Genomic DNA, 16,986 nt, shown 5'->3' on the forward strand with positions numbered 1-16,986 from the left:
AACATAATGGAGGAAAATCTGGCACACTTTACAGAATGTGTTCGTTTATCAGTGAAAAGTAACACGGAAAAAAATTTAGAAAGTAATATTATTAAGTTAGAAAAAACAATAAATTACAAATTAATGTTTCAAAAAATAACTACCCGATGAATGAATCATAATTTTTTAATAATTTAGGATATTGAGCTGAAGAATGATAATAATATTGTCTGTCAGAGATACATTTTATTCAATTAAGCATTTTGTCTCGGTCTTTTATTGTTATAAAATTATCTTTAAATATTGTATGGGCCTTTATAATTCTAAAAATTGTAGAGGAAAAAAATGTTTCGTTTCGGAGTTACGTAGCAATAATTTATTATCTGATTAATTAATGGGCCTACTATTACAGATAACGGAGAAAGCGGTAGGAATAGAAACGTTGGTTTTGTTGTGCGTTGCTTGACTAGTGGACCTCTTGCGGTGGACAACTTTTTTGTTATCAGGTACGATAATGCTCCCTTACTATGAAGTTATGAAATGCCTTTAAGTCTTGAAGTGAAAATCAGATTTCTGTAGGTTAACAGGTTATTACAAAATATATTCAAATTAATATGAATATGTGCATTTAAACAATAATTGAATTCCTAATATGAATCCCTCTACCTACATGATTTGGAGGTTAGGTGATCTCTATACTGAAAAAAAAAACGATTTATTTCAATCGATGTTGTTTTTTTCTTTTAAAAAAAGCTTTTTTTAAATAAAGATGAACGTTATAGTCTTCACTAGACTTGGTCATTTTCACTAAATTTTTGGTAATTCGAAGCAAATGAAATTGATTTGGTCACAATAACTAAAGAAAATTAATTATTTGTTTGTCAGATATTTAAAGAAATATTTGGTTCCCAGTGCCTTTTTTTTGGGAGAAGGGGGGGGGGGTATTCCAGACATTTTTTTTGGATACCGCACAAGATAATTTTGTTTCAATTTTTTTATACTGATTCGTGGAACAAGAAAAGTTTGTTCTGTAGTCCAAACTTGAATGTTTATTAAATTACTGATTTTCACAGAAGGTGGCTTTAAAGGAAGTTTTAACCATGTACTTAACACTTATATAAGGATATTCATAATGCTTTTATAGATCTAATAGCAAGGTGTTTCATAAAATGGAGGATTGAACATATGGAAGTAGAGAAATAGTTTGTAAACTTTAACATTTTTAGTTAATCAATGACATACATAGAAAATAGTAAAGCTTTTCCCTAAATTTATAACATATTGTTTACATATGCACAGTTTTACAAGATTATCTTTGAATGTTGTGAGTTTTTATTTTAGATTTATTTTTGTATTCCCTTCCAGTGGTCTTTTGCTAACGTTGCTTCACTTCCAAAGGACTGCGAAGGAAAGCAAAATTAATGCTACCAATAAACATGCTAGTTTGTGGAAATTCTTTAAAATGGTACTACAGAGAATATTGCGGTAAGTACTGTTATTTTCTGAAGAGGTATAATTATTTAGAATTTGACGATTTAATAAAATGCATTGAAAGAGGCACCTATGAGATGTATAAATGTTTATGGATTTGTACAGTGCAGAGGGAAAATTTAGGAGACTAATTTTCGAAGCAGCTTATGGAAAAGTTGAGCAAGCTATGGACATAACGTGTCAATTAAATTAAATGGGTTATTATTTTCGCATATGTTCGGCTACATTTGAACTAGTTCTTGACAACTCAAATCACTATTTTTATTTACTTTAGTGTATTCAATTATTCTTCAGCGTGACTATTTCCAATATTAAAAAAAATTGATTGATTGTTTAATTTACTTCGCTTTTCTGCCACTTTTCGCTAATCGCGAAGATGAGGATGAGTGATGATATGATGCAATTGATGAAGGGACAATCACAAACATCCATGCCGGGATTCGAACCCGGGACCCCTGGTGTTGTAGCGCGCTGTGCTAACTATTCCGCCACGGAGGCCTTTAGAAAACATTATAGAAATAAAAGTAAGTTCATCTATTATGTAAGAATAAACATTTTACGAATACTTTGAAGGACTTCCATGTTTACCTTTTTGATTTTTTTACTATATACAGGGAGTCCATAAAGTCCTGCAAAAAACTAAAACTCCATAACTTGAAAACTCTTAAGTTTATTAACAAAATATTTTGTGTGTACTTACAGCAAGGTTCAAAGTTTATTTCCTGCTTGTTAGGTTCATCGCCAAACCTCCAATTGTCCAAACACTGTTGCAGTATTTTTGTTAAACCGAGAATTGCGTGCTGACGGTGCTCTCCTGGGATATTCAGAATCACATCTCTTATTATTTTTTCTTTTAGGTCATCCAGATTAGCTGGTTTCTATGAATACACCTCGGTCTTTACATGTCCCCACAGCCAGTAATCGCAAGGTGTCAAGTCTGGTGATCTTGCAGGCCAAAGTGTGGGTCCTCTTCAGCCAATCCATCTCTCCTGATTCACAAAATTTCATTATCATGTCACAGTCTTCGTCTATCAGCTCGTGTACAAATTTTAACTTGTAGGGCCGGGCCTTCTCCTTTTTGCGTACGATCTTGTGTAACGTTGACTTAGATATTCCCAGTTACAAGGATCTTCGTTTAAGCGATTTCATTGGACTCCGGCCTACGCTGTGCTGCACTGTCTGAATCACATCGTCACTCGTTCCTGGCTTTCCACACACTTCCCGTTGCCTTGAACTTTTCATACCATCTCTTGATACTTGTGTCTGCTGGGGGTGGTTTCCCATACTTTGTTTGGAACTTTCTCCGCACTGAAACGCAACATTTTAACTCTGCAAACCACAGAACACACTGTGGCTTTTCCTGGATGGACGCCATCTTAAGTCGCATGATCACGTGATTACCAGTGCAAGTGTCACTGAGCATTGTGGCCAGAACAAAACTTTTAACTTCCACCCTTCTCATCCAAAAAATGTGTATTGTTAAATGCAACATCTAAAAAGTTATAGAGTTTTAGTTTTTTGCAGGACTTTATGGACTCCCTGTACAATACTTTTAATAACTTTTTAAAAATAAATGTAATAAAAAAGGTAAAAATATAGTATAATGCATCATACAACTTTCCTATGTCCAATAAACATATTTTTATTTTCATTTTGGTTAATATGTTTATATTTGTCTTTGTCTCTAGTAAACATACACCCTTTTACTTTTAAATTTTGGTTGGGTAAGGTGAATTCGGAGTAGTGGTTTTCATCATTGATTAATAGATCTTACGGATAAGCTCCTATTATTTTCCTAGACTTTCCAGCAGCAGAATTGTACAATAGTTGTTTCGTTTCTAATCCTAAAGTTTCCAATTCCTTCACTTATCGAAGACTGCCTCTGTCAGCTCGGTTGACACGTTTCCCCCAATCCTGTATCCTTTAACTGGGTTTGTTGTGGAAGTTCCCGAGACTGGTGCTGGCAGATCCCGAAATCGATCTCGGACACAAAATTTCCAGTCAGCCCCCTCCACTGGAGCTGACACAGTTTCTTCCTGGAAAAGTCAGGGAGCAGGCACGTGTACCGGGGGCTCTGGATGCAAACATTTTCCTCACTTGGTGTTGTTTCCGTTATTGGTATTAAGAGTGATAAAGTGATGTTGTGTGCCCCAGTACGAACCGGCGTTTGAATAGCGGATTCATAGGAAAAGCAGAGGCGTAATTGGCTTAGCTTCTAAACCCCCAGAGAGAGAGAGAGAGAGAGGGGGGGGGGGGGGAGAGGAGATAGACAGTGTGGAGGATAGACAGGTAAATAGATAGAAGGAGAGAGGGATATTGAAGGAAGCATGGGCGCACCGAAGAGGGGATTATGGGGTACAGAAATCCCAAGTTTGGGCCATCATGTTTGTAGAGATAATTACTTTTCTCTGCAATTTTAAATGTCTCGTCTCATCCTTGTATCATTTTGAAATAACAAGATCACTATTTGGAACGGTACAGAAGCATTTATCAATTGTTGCACCATTTTGTATGACTTTCAATTCATCCCGTACCATAGTTGTTGCTTGAGAATTAGAACCACATCAGCTTTTTTTTTTTCATTTGGTTCAACACCCCCCCCCCCCTTCCCTGAAAATTTCTGGGTGCGCCTACGGTAGGAAGAGAGGGAGAGAGAAATAGAAAGGGCAGTAAAATATATAGTATATAGCGAGAGATGGAAAGGGATAAGGGCAGTAAAATAGAGAGAGAGAAATAGAAAGGGCAGTAAATAAGAGAGAGAGAGAAATCGAAAGGGAGAAGAACAGTAAAATAGAGAGAGAGAGAAATAGAAAGGGAGAAGGGCAGTAAAAGAGAGAGAGAAGGATAGGAAAATGAGGGAAAAAGAAGGCAGGAAACTTCAGGGGAAGAAGAGTGGGATAGACAGGGAAAATCTGTCACTAAAGCAGGAAGAGAATGACGGAGAGAGAGAGAAAGAAAGAAACAGACATGAAGTCAGACAGAAACTTTTTGAGAGAAGGACTGCTTTTGAGAGATAGAGAAACAAACAAAACAGTTTTTTCTTTGTAGTAAGGAAGCAAAAACACATACCGAATTCAAGCTATACTGATAAATAAATATAGTTCATTCCTCCACCAGCATGTGTTAGAACTAATTGAAATAATTTTACAATAAATATAAGTGTTTCGTATAACCAAAACAGAGAACATGTCCGAACATGTGCTGACAAGAAAGACATTTACACGTCCCGGCCGCGATCAGAAAAACAGGGATTAAAAGGAAAGGACTGTCCCGATTAAATCGGAACTTCTGGCAACCTTGCACAAGAGCTTTTTGGGAAACGCCATTTCTGAAAGTAGCGGAGCCTGGCGGTGAAGATAGGTACTATGAAGATGTGCCGCCATTTTTGAATTCTGTGAGCTTATTTTCCCGCTTCTAATATTTTGTATGTACTGCACAACTGAAAGAGTTTCGAATGCATTTTTGGGTGTTTTGTCTTGCAGATTGGCCCCTCCATATATGTTCGTCCTGGGGGCGTTGGAGCTGTACGCCAAGTGGGCGCATCAGAGCTCGGTGTTTGAGGACTACACGGGGGCTCAGGAGAATTGCCCCAAGTACTGGTGGAGGAACTTGCTCTTCGTCAACACCATTTTTCCGGACAAAGAAATGGTACGTGTTCATTATGTATTGTGGTTTTTGACGCTGTCTCTCTACCTCTTGGCCTCAACAACTGAACGACGAAACATTGGCGTAGCAGTGTAGAAAATATACCAGAAAATTCAACGGAATGCCTCACATATATACAATTGAAGGTTTAATTGATTTAATGATAGATTTATTTGGTTTATTTTACTTCGCTTTTCTGCAACTTTTGGTTAATCGCGAAGATGAGGATGAGTGATGATGTGACAAAATAGATGAAGAGACACACACAAGTCCAGTGAAAGATAACTTCATTCTCTGCTTTGGCATTCAAGTTAAAGTAAGATTCTTACATTGTCCTGGATAATTTCTTAAAACGCATACTTTCATAACAAGTTCGTTTCAATATGTGTATTGTCTTGCCTGATACCAATACATTAGCAGGGCTGGATTAAGACGAAATTGGGCTTGATGCTGCTGAATAATAGTAACAGTGTAAAAAGTAACGAGGTGTCCAAAATCGGGGCTCCAAATTTCATTCTAAGATTTATTTTCAGGTTGATATAGCAAAAGAAAACTGTTCAGCTTTCGGAAAATTCTTGTCTGTTTTCATCTGGGGCTAATGCTGCAGCATCAATAGCACCAACCTTAATCCGTCACTGTACATGAGGACAAGAAAAGTTTGCTTTGTTTGTTTCCGCATATTTTTTCTACTGGAGGGAGGGAGAGGGGATTCCCACTACGCTACAGCGATCATGTAGATGATGGGGCAAACAATTTTAAATTCAATAAGCTGGCCTTCTTGCCTTATACACACTATGTGTGTGTGTGTGTGTGTGTGTGTGTGTGTGTGTGTGTGTCCCAGAGCTGCTTCACGAAAGGATATTATTTGGAAAAATTCTCTCCTGAAATCATGAATCCAACCCGGGTTTCCCGCGTGACAGTAGCATGCCCTAGCGCATGGACACGGCGTGTCCCGCTGTCGTATGTAAAGAGAGAAAATAAACCAGCGGTTGTGTTAATATTTTCTTAACCTGGGTTCCCAAGTTTTAATTCTTTCAAGTAGCATGTTATTTGAACCTTAAGTAAACTTCAAAGGTTGTAGCACAAATATTTTTTTCTTCTTCCGATTTTTGGCATCTGAATCAGGAACTACAATTATACATTCTTGAGTGAGAACATTAACGAAGCCACAAAAAATTAAGGAAGTAAGTGGGGTGGCAAAAGAAAGGTGGTGAGAATATTTTTAGGGGTGCAATCATATTGAATGTTCGCAATAAAAGCATACATATGGCTTAAAAGAGCACTTTAAATATACAATAGTTCTACTTGCTTGCTGGGTGCAGTAAAATAGGTGGTATTGTCGAATAGGTGTGGTCCCCCTTCAAGCGCTGATTCACGGGGAGGGCGACAGGGGTGATCGCCCCTCCCAACTGCCAGATTTTTAGATTTATAATTATGACTAATATTTTTAACTACTAAAATGTTCTGTCTTTCGCCAGCAAGTTTAACAGACTCGAGAATATTATTATAAAGTTTGATTTGAGACCACTTTGTGCTCATGATGGGCTAATCGGAAGTGAACCTACAGTTTAAATGTGGATCTCAACCACTGCGCAATATGCCTTCGAACTTAACACTTTATTTTCTTCGTTTATTCACTTTACTCGTCATATTTGATTGTTAAGTTTACCGCGACAATGGCAGGAATTAATGTTTTCGGGCCCTCCCCGATGGCGTCGCCTTGTAATCAAGTGTTCCCAGGTTCGATAGCCGGGGTGGTTAGATTCCACTTTAAACTATAGGTCCAGTCCCGGTTAGCCTATTTGTGCATAAAGTGGGCTTAAAACAACAATTCAAAGTCAATATGCAAATCTGCTTGGTGGTTCCTGTTTACAGTAAAACAGTGCAAGTGTAGGTAAGGATTGATTCTTGATGAGGTGAGGTGCCCGACTGAGATTCGCCCTTCCAAACTATAACCTTTGGATCCGCTACTGTCCCCCTTGTTCCCCCTCTCTCAGTTCGTCACTCAAGAAAAATCATCTATCAGCATTTGAAGAAGCATGTAAGAAGTTCGTGCAGCTTTCGGTAGGTGGCAGGCGTAGCACACGGCAAAGAGTGCCATCTGCCAACGTTTGCTTCAACTTGGTTCGCATTGCCATTACGCAAGAGTATGATAGATGGTAGTAGTGTGTAGTTTTTTGGAAACTTAAATAAAACATTATTCGATTAGCAGATTACAGAAACTTTATTTAATAGTTCTTACATACTTTCTCACGATAGACTGATAGTAAGCTGAAAGATGGTAGACAATATCAGAATTAATGATTATTAGTGTACGTCTTACGCAAATAATATTTATGATTTGCAATAATATTGATTTTTTACTTTCTGAAAGTATTAATGCCATATAACATGCGACTTAGTAGCGCTTTCATATTAGACAAATTTTCTTGAAAGAAAGGAACTAATTCATAGCAAGCTAAAATTCGGTAAATAATCTCTTTGTAGGAGCATTAACAGCATATCAAAAGTCCCCGGCGATCACCTGATCTCACTTGTCGCACAAAACTCAAGCACCTCCTTGGTCAAGCCGCATTTCGTCTTCTGACCTGACGTCAGACTAATGCTTTCGTAAGCAGCCATAAGATTTTCTTGTGTCAAGATGTTTCCTCCACGAAACACATTCTAATAGCAGCTGATATTCCAAAATCTGATAAATTACATATCTTTACATACTTTCTAGAGCGTTCACATGCACTTTCGTTATTACATTCATTATATAGGTAATTTATTCTGTACAACATAATTGTTCATTCAGAAGGGTACTCTGTATTTGTCATATTGTTTGCCATTTCAGTGCATGCGATGGAGCTGGTACCTGACCAACGACACATTGTTCTATGCGATTGGAGCCGCTCTTCTCATGGTGGCAGCTAGGTGAGTTGGATGCATTATTATGACATGGTTAGATTACGGTGTGCGTCCGAAAGGATAAGCTCCCCTTCAAAACTCTTACATCTCATACCAGGGGTGCCCATCCCCCCCCAAGGCCCATGCTGAACTCCCCCCCCAAAAGGTAAAACATCCCCCCGTTTATGTCGAATTAATTACTCAAATTATTTTTGTCAGACAAAATTTGCGGAAAAATATAATACCACAGGTGCAACCACGAATTTTTTGTCGGGGGGGGGCAAGTACCAGGATAAACGTACCAATATTAATAATAATAATAATAATAATAATAATAATAATAATAACATTAATAATGGCTTTACTATTATTATTACCAGTAGTAGTGGTAGTAGTATTATTATCCTAATAAATTACGCAAAAAGGGGGTAGAAGTCTGTGCTAAAGCATTTGTTTGGAACAAATTATTTGAAATAGTTTTTCAACACCGTCAATTTCACATTCGCTTATAATGGAAAACAAGGACATAAACTGTATTTTCGAATGGAAAAAAATAAATGATGAATGTATTGCGAAGTTACATGTGTAACTTTCATGTACAACATATGTTTTACACATATTCAACATGGAGCGACATAAAATAAGAATATACATATTCAACAAGCTAACACTAAATTGTGTACGTATCCTAAGCTTATTCAATACAAATACACAACACATATTATTTAAATACATGACATTACAGAAAACAAGTAGATTGCGAGCGAAGCGAACAAGAAAAAAATTAGATCCAATTTTTGTAATTGAAAGCAATATTGATTTAATAGTGCGCAAATAATTTCACTGGACGCCATGACATTCTCTATTTTACAACTTTTTTTTTAGATCATTCGGCGCCCATGCCCGACTCCCGCCGCTCCTAGCTACAGCTCTGAACTTGACGAAAGCGAGAAAGCAGATAATGCGAGCGAAGCAAGCAAGAAAATTTTACAAAATGAATTTTTATTTGCATAAAATTTGAAATCGAAGGGGTAATTGCTCCTCTGTGCCCCCTTGCAGGTGCCCTTGGCCGTCAATGTTTGTCCCCACTTGCCCCCTACAATTGACTTCCGTCGAAGGTGGGGGGAAATGACCCCCCTGCCCCCGCCTGTGTTTGCGTCACTGTATAATACAGACATATTTAAGCAATATATGTTTACTTTAGATATTTTAGGCTCACTGCCATTGGCAGTCAACCTCATTCTGCACAGTTTGTCTGTTCGACTAACCTTGTATTAATGCGAATACCACGCCCCCCTCCATCCAAACAGATTCTAAAGGCATAAGACATGGTGTTTCATTTCAACCCTATCGCCGCGATCACCCACAGGTAGGTAGAAAAACTATACATAATAACCAAAACTAAAAATCCATAACACGTCAATCAAACTGATACGATCCCCAAATTTTTGTGTGAAGATACATATAGAATTGGTATAAAATTTTGTCCCCCCCAAAAAATTCCCATGACGCAGGCGCGTCATGAACCCCCCCCCTGTGGGCACCCCTGTCTCATACCTTTAAAACTTATAGGTTCCCATAAAATTGGTGAAAATAATTTGATTACTTATAGTGTTTTTTAATTTCTCATTTGCTGAAAAAAAATTAAATTAGCATAACCTCTCTTTTTTACCATTAATGTTACGCCAAGAAAAATCTCTCATGGCAATATCCAAGCGTAAGTGTATGCAATGTGTGTGGTAATGAACACTGAACAGGAAGCTGACGTCGCGTCGGAATTGGGAAAAATATTAAAAATAGTAACACCTTACGATTAATTTTGGTTTTCATAAAAAAAAAGGTAACTTTGCATTGAAGTAAATGCTTTACTTGTCATAAAATAAACATCTAAACATTTCAACTGAACACACACAGGCCTCCCGATGCCGTGGTGTTAACGCTGTTGCCTTCAATCAAGAGGTTCTGGGTTCGATCCCTGGTTCGAATTCCACTTTGAACTGTACGTGTTAGTTTATCTGAGAATAAAGCAAAATTAAACAATAATTTCGAGTCATATTTATCCGTGCTGACAACCATTGCACTGTGATTGATTGAGTTGGTGTTTTAAGTCCACTTTTTGCACAGTAAGACTAATTGGGACTGGACCTACAGTTTAAAGTTGGATCCGAATCACTATGTGCCTCCACCGGGTATCAAACCCGGGACCCCTTGATTACAAGGCGACGACGCTACCACTGCACCGGAGCGGAGACACATCGAAATTTTGAGAAGCTATAATTTTCAAATTAATGCAGTTAAGAACTCGGGGAAAAATTACAAAATGCAAACCTTCTTTAAAATGACATCCGATTTCCATTTTTGAAAGTGGAAAATTCTAAAAATACGAAATATCTTCATGTGTATATCGGTCCCTTAGAATGCAGGGGCCGATATACCCACCTTTACAATTCCAGCCCCTACAGAAAAAAAAATCCTGCGTACGGTAGTGCCTTTGTATACAATACTTTCCCACAGTTACCAAGACTTATACCAGCAGAATTTAAACAGAAGGTAGATAATTCAAAATGTGGATCGTTGTGTTGATGTTATATTTGCATGCCGTTATGCTCGGATGAAATATTCAAGTACATAGAATATAATTCATGCACGTAAACATGTCTAATAGTCCATATACGCTTCTTTTTCCAGCTCCTTGGCTTTGGCACTTGTAATCGGTCTCACTTTGCTAATTTCTTCCTGGTGCGTCACAGGATATATTTCGTATTTATATGAACAAGATCCGAGGTAAGTATATTTTTTATATTTCTATTTTCTAGAACAATCCCATTCTTATCACCGATCATCGGTTGCAATTTCTTACATCTTTAATGAACAGTGTACCAAAAAGGCGCAGTTCTGCCTCCTTCTAACGAGCTCACGAATTTAGTTTTCTTTTCAAACGATATATGCGATGAATCCTATTTTTTCTGATTTAAGTTTGCTATATAACATCCTATGTATTCATGTAATTTCTTGCAATTTATCCTTACAGATTTCTTTTGTAGTTTTCTTACTATATAGTTCATCAAGCCATTATTTGCATTAATATTGTTTAAAGAAAATACTGCTTGGCTCAATTGTAACACCATTAAGATAAGTAATTATAATAATAAAAAAATCTGTAACTTTACAATGATGTGACAATAAAACGTACTGGTGATTCACCATTTGTATCCGCCTACAATAGGTTCACTATAAATAAAGGGGGTTAGAAACAGTGAATTCAACTTCTCTTTTGCAAATATTTCACATGCTGACTAATAATTTATAAACATAATTTAGAATTGTAAAACATTTATTAGTGCCATCAATAGTACACATTGTTAAAAAATAGAAAAATTACTTAAGTAAATTTACTTGAAACCTGCTATTTAAGTTTGAGCTAGTTCACGTAAACAAATCTAAATGGACGAGTACTGAGAGATTGTTGTTTTTTGTTTGTTTTTTCTGATGCAACCATTGTAATTTTATGGGTATAATATTGGCATCCTGACTGCTGGCGATTTCGCCATTGAGTTAATGTGACAGAAAGGAACGTAAGATAGGTCCAGTGCTCAAAGTTGAAGGAGATGCGGATGGATGGTACTCCCTCCTCCCCCTTCCCAGCTGGCAATTTTCTTTGTATGGACAGGATGGATCTTTGTGTAATGGTTGCATTGCAATTTCGAAAAGCACGTGTAATTATCACAATCTTTCATTGCAGCCAAGAAGAGCAGATTCTTCATTTCGACGTGGTTTACAGCAGACCTTGGACGAGGATTGGTCCGTATTTAATCGGAATGCTTACTGGCTGGATTCTTTTTAAGACAAACTGCAAGATCAACATGAACAGGGTAGGTGGTCATTTGCAAAGATGTTGTTAAATTAGTCATAAAATCACGTTACACAAGTTAACTGCATAGCTACATGACATAAAGGGATATAATCATATGCTCGCAGGATAAGTTCTCTACATAACAGTGAGGCAGCAACAAAATAATTATGCACAACTTTGTACTTGGGAATACAGGGTGGTAATATTTTAATTAACAATAAAGGGAATTCACCTGATCAAGCGTCGTATAAAGTGGGTACCTGGAGGAAACTCTGGGGGGCAAAGGCGGCCAGGCCCGTGGTGCTGATCACATCACCCCACCTTCGACCTTGACCAAGAAAGTGTGGGGCCCTAATTCCACACCCCCTATACGCTTTCATGGCGTGGTGGAAAGCACAGGGCAGCACTTTACTTTTTTTCTTAACCTGATCAATTACAACAACAGGTGAAAATTGGTTCCTTAGCTTTGTGTACTACATAGTGGCTTACTATGTACTTCCCAAGCATATGTTTCAAGAGGTGTCCTTTCAGGCTCACCAAATGTCTTACATGCAATAATAATAATAACAATATAGATAATATTACTAACGTACATATTATTATTTTTAACATTTTATTATTAATAATAAAATTATTATTGTAATTATACATGAACAAGTAAAAAAGATGGCTTAAAAGTAGAGATAAAAACCCCAGACATTCATTTTCTAGCTTTTTTCTAGTTAGGAATAGCTATAGATACTTGTGTAAGAAAGCTGCTTGCTATTCGAAAAGAATATAATGTTAAAAAAATGAAAAATACAAACTGTATACGGTAACAAAAAGTTTATTTCCATCCGATGAAATTTAAAATCCTGATTATTAGTACTATTACTATGCATCAATTTTCGTACACCCTGTCAATACAAAACCTATTCGTCTTGATCGAATTCTGTACTCATGTAAGTTCGCCGGAAATAAATAAACTTCATATCATACTAAATAAACGCCATACAAGTATATTGATTACTTAATTTTAGTGCTGACAAATCCATTTTAATGATATTAAGGGGAAAAAAATAAAACATTTAATTTTTATTTTCTACTCTTTCGTAACGCAGTTCCGGACCCACTGCCCCCTCTGAATAAGTCTTTGTTATTTATACATTACTGCACTTTATATTTCCAGGCGATTGCTGCATGCGGCTGGGTCCTGACGGTGTCCAGCATGTTCGCCGTGATGTTTCTGCCTTACGTGGTCGACCACACGAGGCTAACGTCTGCCATTTACCTTGCTTTGAGCCGCTCCGTCTGGTCGCTGTGCGTCGGTTGGATGATCATTTCCTGCTGCACTGGATTCGGAGGTAAGCTTGGTCATCGGTTGGGTAAATTATAATGCAAATTGGTCGACGTAAATGTATCATATTAGCTAGCTCTTCATTAGCTGCATTCCGCGAAATTGCACAAGAGCATCTGATTTGTGACTATTTTGAAACCTCATAAAGCTTCCTTACACTGCCAGGTTCGAAAATACCACATAAATTATTACACACAATACTTAATTTGTTAGCATGCAATTCATGTGGATCTGTTGAGGCAAGGCTTATTGCAGATGGCAGCACGTGTGTATTATTATTGTAGTTTCTCAAATATATGTAAAAAATAATAGAAAATAAAGAAAAAATGTCGAAATATTGCAATTTAAAGTTAACAAGATGTTGAAACAAAATTGTCAAAAATCTCACAGTTTGCACCACTGTAATTTCGGCAACACAAAAGATATGGATCTACAACTTTGCATATTTTCCTACCTTAGGCGGTCTTTCCAGAATGCCAAATTTCAAATGAATCAAGATATGTGAGGTTGAAAAGTGCCTATTCATTGGTTAATTTCACGTGGAATGGCCAAAATTACATATGTGATTTGATTTTAACCAGAGAAATGACATCCGAATACTACTACTAATAATAATAACTCCTGGCGCAACAGCCCGTGGCCTGCTTACCGACTGCCGGCCTTACTCTCACGTGCCGAAGTGGGAGATCAACCAATCGGTTACGGGGTGACGTGTGGTCAGTACGACTAACCCCCACGTGGGATAGCCTAAACTGCATATGTGATTTTAACCATAGAAATGACGTCGGAATAATCAATGAATTAAAACTTGAACTGGAAAAGAAATATTTGCGAAGGACAGTGAAGATATCAGAAATAAGAAATCTTAACATTTGCAGTTGTTTATGCCACTTTAATTGCTTCATTGTTGAGCGAGTTAAATTGTAGCATCGTGTTTCAAGAGAGAACGACTCTTCTCTCACCTTCAGGTGAACTTTTTGTGAAATGCTTTTATATTGTTCATAAAACTTATTTGACTGTGTTCTTAACTTCCATAGGTTTCTTCAACAACGTCCTTTCATGGAAGGGGATGTATCCGTTCGCAAGACTGACTTTCTGCGCGTACCTGATCCACCCTCTCACTCTTAGGGTCATGCTCATCAGCAGAGACCAGGCAGTGCATCTGTCAGCGGAAACATTGGTAAGCCAGCACATATAGAGGGAATTTCGAGTACAGAATCTGCTTTGAAGTAATTTCACCTGGTTGTGGGCGTGATAGGCGTGCGCACGGGGGCAAGAGGGGGCAGTTGCGTCCCCTAATACTGTATCACTTAGAAATTGTGTATAGAGGAATCTTATCACCATTTATAAACAATGTTATGCTCTTTTTAAAAAAGCAAGTATTTTCAAGCCGACGATTGTTCCGAGCTACTGCGGAGGGGAAAGGAAGGAGCATTATTTTCTATGTGAACTATCCAACTTCGTTTTCTAGCAAATTTCTTGTTATTAACACTCTCACACTATTCATTATTTGTGTAACCTCTATGAGTTTGCACAATAAATTGCCCATACATTGGAAATCAATAGCGCGATTGGGTGACAAAAGTGGAAGGGGGGGGGCAAGGACAGTTTACTTTTTCTTTGTAGACACGGCTTAGCATTAGGAGGCCATAGTGCGCGGGCAAAAAGTGTGGAGGGCAACTCCCCCCCCAAACCCCCTTAATCGCATTCACTATTGGAAATGAATAAATTATGTTTAGTTTTTTTGCATCTGCTCTACGAAACCATGCTTACATGTAAAATAGCCTCTGAACCGCAGAAAGGGGAAATGAAGGAAGGGGGGCAAAGAACATTGGTGCCGCAGACGCTTGAATTCTTCTAATACAGTAATTTTCGGAGGTCTGGACACATATACGCCCCTGTTCCATACCCATTAATACAACAAAACAGTGAGGTGAAATGACCTTTTTTGTTTCTCCGATTAAACTTTAATCAAGGCTTCGCCCCCCCCCCCAACCCCAATCAGAGCGTCTGCGCACGCAAATGGTGGTCGTCGACAGAATTTTTTGTAAGGGGGGTCAGGCCATTTATAAAACTTGAATAGTAGTACAGGAAAGGGGGGGAACCGCCGACGTAAGCCCGCCTCGAGACGCATACATTCGAGAATATGCTTGTTTTCCTGGTGCCTAAGAATATGCCAGGACGTCAGTTGCTATGAATATGAACGGTTCCCCCGCCTTTATTTAACTATTTGTTACATGTAAGATTGCAATATGTAATATATATAATCAAAAATAGATATTTTATGTCGAGACACGATGGAGTGCGCGATATATTACGTGAGATGAATGTTCTGTTCTGGTGGCCAGAACAGAGAAGTAACTTCGTGAGTGACGCTCTGTTTTAGTGTTTAATTGGTATAGTGACATTTACAGTGATTACTCCAATGTTTACATTACATTTATAATATTTACAATTATGGTATAGGCCTATTTATAATATTTACATTAGTAACAATAACAGTTTGTGAGTATAATAACAGTACGCGATTAATTACAGACCAATACATATGGGGACCTCCCCGATGGCGCAGTAGTAGCGTCGTCGCCTTGTAATCAAGGGGTCCCGGGTTTGATACCCGGTGGAGGCACACAGTGGTCCGAATCCCACTTTAAAACAGTACGTCCAGTCCCGATTAGCCTTTCTGTGCATAAAGTGGACTTAAAACAACAATTCAATCAATCAAACCAATACATATAGCAACCTCAGAGCGTCACATCGACATTAGTTTTAAATAACATTAACTTTTAATAATTTCCCAATTTGACTAGTTACTAAAATACAAATAGATGCAGATAATGTGTTGTGAATTGATTGTTAATAGTTAATTGTGCATACCTTCAACAGTAGCACCGTAGTTTCTGAAAAACTGCTATGCTACTTACGCCATTAATTATAACTTGGTGCAATATTAACCATTTACCTCAGCATCAGTAATATTTGTTAGTACACGTTGTTAAAATTACATCTGCCTTGCATAACTTCAATAGTAGATAATAATGACGTTAACAATGACGAACGTAAATATTAAATGTTTAAAATTTGCTTCTTTTCAGAGAATATTTTTCTACGGTCAGCTGACCTATTCTTACGCCTTGGCAGCCATCTTGTCAATATGTTTGGAGCTCCCCGTTGTGTCGTTGTTGAGAATAATTTTCCCCGCAAGAACGAAATAGTGCATGTGTGTAATTCACCGTTGAATTAATGTAGTTCTAACAGTTATTGTGATACATTGTATATAGTGCGTTATGTGTGTAGAAACGAACTTTTGTATTTCTGCGTGTGCATAATAAATGAGAGTTGTTCTTTTTGTATAAATATGTGAGGTTTCTTTATTTGCAATATGTACATTTTTCTTATTCTATGTCCTTAATGCTAGCAAAAGCAGGTGCAAATGTAGATGGGGGTTATACTGCAAGAGACATCCTCCCCACTGACAGGGATGATTTTTTTTATCCCTTTCATAACAATATAACATTCACATTTTTAAACCTAAATAATTCCATTAAGATTACAAGCTTAATCTTGTTCATGACGCAATCATCATTTCATGCTTTCAAACGCCATCCCTGAAGTAAGTGTTCAGTTCAATAGTATTAAGATATGCTCAACGGTGTGTGAAAAGGATTCTATTAATATATACACCTATATATAATGCAAGAAATTTAAAGACAGAAAATCAACAATATTACAAATATTATCATTTTGTTATATTCAAGGATTTATCTTGCACAAATATATGGGGTTGATGAAC

At 37.4% G+C, this 16,986-nt stretch overlaps 1 protein-coding gene across 1 annotated transcript in view; it reads left to right on the forward strand.

Moving 5' to 3' along the window:
- The window catches only part of LOC145991469 (O-acyltransferase like protein-like), a 73,401-nt gene extending 56,877 nt beyond the window's left edge, over positions 1-16,524 (forward strand). The window contains exons 6-14 of the mRNA XM_083127476.1: positions 392-485; positions 1,345-1,464; positions 4,953-5,118; positions 7,952-8,031; positions 10,693-10,788; positions 11,747-11,876; positions 13,026-13,200; positions 14,231-14,373; positions 16,289-16,524. Of these exons, the coding sequence (XP_082983602.1) occupies positions 392-485; positions 1,345-1,464; positions 4,953-5,118; positions 7,952-8,031; positions 10,693-10,788; positions 11,747-11,876; positions 13,026-13,200; positions 14,231-14,373; positions 16,289-16,408 (1,124 nt within the window). The 3' untranslated portion in view covers positions 16,409-16,524. The remainder of the gene's footprint in view (positions 1-391; positions 486-1,344; positions 1,465-4,952; positions 5,119-7,951; positions 8,032-10,692; positions 10,789-11,746; positions 11,877-13,025; positions 13,201-14,230; positions 14,374-16,288) is intronic.
- The last annotated feature ends 462 nt before the right edge of the window (positions 16,525-16,986 follow it).

The sequence above is a fragment of the Lepisma saccharinum genome, chromosome 8, assembly GCF_977018435.1.
Source record: "Lepisma saccharinum chromosome 8, izLepSacc3.1, whole genome shotgun sequence".
NCBI lineage: Eukaryota > Metazoa > Arthropoda > Insecta > Zygentoma > Lepismatidae > Lepisma > Lepisma saccharinum.